The sequence below is a fragment of the Podarcis pityusensis genome (assembly GCF_964106645.2).
Source record: "Podarcis pityusensis genome assembly, chromosome: 3".
Classification (NCBI taxonomy): domain Eukaryota; kingdom Metazoa; phylum Chordata; class Lepidosauria; order Squamata; family Lacertidae; genus Podarcis; species Podarcis pityusensis.
Genome location: NC_138026.1, coordinates 32405186 through 32409525, shown reverse-complemented (window position 1 = coordinate 32409525; position 4340 = coordinate 32405186). Strand labels below are relative to the sequence as shown.

The following is a 4340-nucleotide window of genomic DNA, read 5'->3' as shown; positions in this document are numbered from 1 at the left end:
TTGATATGGCTGGTGCCCTTTTGGATTCACATTCAACAAATGATGTCACTATTAGTATCAATTCGTATGGCCATATTAATATAGGGTTCAGTTATGCTATTTTATGAACAACTTGGTAGAGGCAAAATTGGTCCTAATGTGATTTCCATCATGATGCTTCCCCCTTGCTTACTGCCAGCTTTGACTGAAACACAAGATGCACCCACTCTTTATTGAGAAAGGAAATACATCAGAAGCTCTGACCAGTTAAGGTATATAAAAAAATTAATGTGTTCCCAAACAATCTTATCTTATAGTTCAAAAGCAAAGGCTGTTAAAATCACGCAAGCTTCCAAACAAGGCTGTGGTTTCTTTTAGAAAATAAGAGGTGTTCATTGACTATCGTTCCTTTCCAGTCCGCAGTACTCTGGTTACTGGTTGAGACAACTGGATGCACAGATTTCCACTTACAAAAGTATTAAACCGCAGAGAAACTGGGATGCTCCCAGCTGTGAACAGGTCCAGTGCCATTTGTTGGGAGTGTGCTTATATGGGTCAATGCAATGTGCTCTGATAACTTGGTAGCATGGTCAAAATGGGTGATCTGGGTGGTCAAGGATTTCCGACTTTCTGTGCTTGTCCGTCCTCGAAACCGGTCCTCATTGTGGTGGCTAATGCCAAAGCAGCAGCAGCAGGAAAAAGCTGCTTTGAATTCTTCTCGGAATTTTCCTGCCAATCAAACAACACCAGAAGCATGAGATAGTATACTATGAACTGGATTTTTTTTTTCTACCAACAATGCATGTGTGAAAATGAATCCTAACTTCATTGGTTTTTTTAAAAAATGCCACTGATACAATTTGGGTTAACTAGGGTTACCAGACGTCCCCGGTTTCTGGGGACAGTCCCCGGATTTGCAAATCTGTCCCCGGACAAATTCTGTCCCCGGAATGTCTCCAGATTTGCAAATCTGTCCCCAGGAAACACAGCAGTGGCAGCCTCAGTAGCTCGGAGCCAGCCTGGTAGCACAGTTGGCTCTGGCTCGCTTCAGGAGCTGCCCGCTGCCGTGGCGCCCGCCATTTTTCCTCTCCGGAAGTCCCCATGTGATGTGTCTTGTGCGCAACGCATCACATGGGGACTTCTGGAGAGGAAAAATGGTGGGCGGCACTACCATGAGCAGCTCCTGAAGCCAGTCAGAGCCAACTGCGCTACCAGGCTGGCTCCGGGCTGCTGACTGCTACTGCTGCCGCCATTACCAAAGGGGAACCAGGGACATCCGGCGGTACAGATCTCCTTCCCCCTTCCCCCTTTGTTTTGACTGATCAGGGGAGGCTCGAGAGTTGGGGGGGGCGTTGCTCAGTTTTTTAAAAACTCTGCGCATTTATGTTTCACAGGGGGGAAAGAAGGGCTTTGCATGTTTATACAATATGCATGTGTGCTTGGGCCCAGGGTCTTTTGCCTCACCACCCCCGCTACTGACTCCCTGTTGCTACTCAGCTTCTCCCCCCCCCAAAAAAAGTGTCCCCGGATTCATTGAAAAAAATCTGGTAACCATAGGGTAAACCCCAAAGAGATAGTGACATGGCTTCATTAAAAATCTGTTCATGTAACATCATAGTATTATCCCCCCTCTTAGTTAAATGGGTGGGTTCACGGCACATGTAGCAAAGAGAATATAGAGTTTGAAGGGACTACAAGGACCGTCTAGTAGTCTAACCCCCTAGCAGTGCCGGTACCTTTCACCCAATGTGGGGCTCAAACCCACAACACTGAGATTAAGAGTCTCATGTTCTACCAGTAAACCCAGTAAAGACAGGGAGTTCATCTGTCTTGTCCTGATGTTGGCAGCAAGGGTAGTGTGCAAGCATAACCCCCTCAGCCAGTCACCAGCAGATAGTCTGATAGGAAATTACACATCAGCCTGAAACTCAAAGCAGGGGAGCCAATTGGAGGCACAAAATATTCCCACCCCCAACAAGAAGATAAGGGAAGCCCAAAGGCTCATTTATTTACTGTTTTTTTTTATTATTTAAGACATTTCTATACTGTGTAATTGTTCACATTTCTAAGTGGTGAACACAAAGCAATGGTGCAATAAAACTTTTCCCTTTTTTTAATCGTAAGACGGAACACTGTCTTAAAATGCTTGCTGGAACAAAAAGGGCTTGGCCACATGCCTGGAGTGTAACAAGGAGGGTGGCTGCCTAATCTCAGCTGGGAGAGAGTTCTATGGGCTTGAGCCAATTACATTGAATGGAAGACTTCTAGTAGTTCCGAGCTGCGTAGCTAAACCATGTGGGGAGGGGGCGCATTGATAAAAGGCAGCAGAACTGAACGACTTACCACTGAGGAAGTTATAAATAATTGGGTTTGCTGCACTATTTGCATATACAAGCCAGTGGGAGAATGTAAACCAGGCATACACTGTTTCTCTGTCATTAGCATTGTTGAACATCCCAAACACCCTTACAAAGAAGAGAAGAAATGAGAAGACATTAGAAATCGGATTAAATCTCAAAGTAGCTTTCAATTTGATTAGCTCTAAAGAATATGTATCTCAAAATGCAGAGGACCACAAGGGCACAACAGTTTCATTATTATTAAAGTAAAAGGCCTGTGCATGTACTCCAAGGGAGTGCAAATATTATAAGTGACTTCTAAAGTTTACCGCATGCCTTGATTCAGATAACCACACGCTGAGAAATATTTCTGGTCACCTCTGGCCTGAATGCTCTGTGTAAAGTGAGAATGGTGGTGCTGATGGGGGAATAAGGATTGTTCTGGTCTTGGACCAGGCAAATGTTGGTCCTTACCACACTTTGGAGACTAGCCCTGATCAAGAAGACCTACTTAGAGACAAGAAGTTACGTGGAATCTTGCTACTTTGGTTGCCCTCACAGTACAAGACTGCACTCCTCCTCTGCTGGGTGTGCATACTCTAGTTCTGTTGTTTTCCTTATTCTTTCAGGAACCTGGCTTATCACTGAGACAACATTAATATTTGCTTGTGCTCTAATTTCCTGTTTACAGAGAAAGACTAAACTCACCTAAGCCCCTTCACTCAAGTCCCTAAGACTGGAGTGCCCTCTAGTGCCTTTAAGTGTATCCTGCAGTTCTTGATCCCAATGTTGCCTCTTGCAAGATGTCAAGCATGGGCTGTACTGTGGGCTTGCTGTGCCCAGAACACTTTTGTTCTTCAAGCAGGTTCTACCATTCCTGCCTCTTTTCTCCTTCTCCTCTGCTTCTGAGCCTTAAGCAGCAGCTGAAGGAGCAGAGAGGTGTTTCAACACTTCTTGCTCAACTGTGTTGACAACTAGTCAAGCCAGCCATGTTCACATCAGCTCCAGTTTTGCCTGCCTTTCTGCAAAATTAAAAACCACATGCTAATACCAGGGACGGGCCATAGCTCATTGCTCAAGCTCATTTCTTGTCCACTGAACATTCAAGGTTCAGTCTCCAACATATTCAGCAAATAAGGATTTCACATGACAGAGCTGGGAAGAATTTCTGCCTGAGACCTTGTAGAGATCTGAGTCACTGTTGTCCATTTGTTCGTGATTTTATGATTTTAAAGTTTTATGTTCTAATTATTTTATTGTATTTTTTTTTTTACTTGGCAGCTCATAAACAAACAAACAAATGCTAATTTTGCTATAGGGCTAGTGAATGACTTACAGCTGCAAAATGGAATCATGCTGTTACCTAAAGACTAGAAAATCACACACAGGGGCATATTATTACTCATCGTGTATTAAGGTTTACCTTTTTAATACATTGAGAATGCTAATCGGGAGATAGCAGAGAGCAAAAACCAAGAGAACGACCATGAGCATACGTGCTGTTTTCCTCCGAGTTTGGATTTGTTTGATTTCGGCTGCCACAGCACTAATCCTAAAATTTGCCGATGGCTTCTGCCTTTGGGTTTGTGCTGTGGATTGCAGAGGCTTCCACTTTTTCTGAATCACAGATGAAGTTCCTGGAATCTAGCAGAGCATAGTAAACAGAATGTTAATTATTTCCATTTGCCCAAAGGGAAAATCTGTTAGGCTCATTGGCCCAGAGACATAAAGTAATAATAATAATAATAATAATAATAATAATAGACACACATGTTGATTTCAATGCAATCTCTTTTCTATGGCTGAAATGAAAGATGCCGTTCCAGAATTGTGTTCATTTTGCTTATGCATCTCCATTCTGAACGTGAACCCCCTTTTGTTAGATGTAAGAGAGACCTGAAGAGGGAACTCAGTAAAGATACTGAATTGATGAAAACTGGGAGGTAACAGATGGCCACCTTGCCAACTTTGGTGCTTCGTGTGACATTTTGTCTGATGATGGTTCAACCAGGAGTATTTTAA

At 43.5% G+C, this 4340-nt stretch overlaps 1 protein-coding gene across 2 annotated transcripts in view; it reads right to left on the bottom strand.

Moving 5' to 3' along the window:
* Positions 1 to 77: 77 nt before the first annotated feature.
* The window catches only part of HCRTR2 (hypocretin receptor 2), a 32581-nt gene continuing 28318 nt past the window's right edge, over positions 78 to 4340 (bottom strand). For both annotated transcript variants that reach the window (XM_080997525.1, XM_080997526.1), the window contains exons 5-7: positions 3742 to 3962; positions 2323 to 2444; positions 78 to 708 (exon numbers count right to left, since the gene is read on the bottom strand). In XM_080997525.1, the coding sequence (XP_080853651.1) occupies positions 458 to 708; positions 2323 to 2444; positions 3742 to 3962 (594 nt within the window). In that variant the 3' untranslated portion in view covers positions 78 to 457. The remainder of the gene's footprint in view (positions 709 to 2322; positions 2445 to 3741; positions 3963 to 4340) is intronic.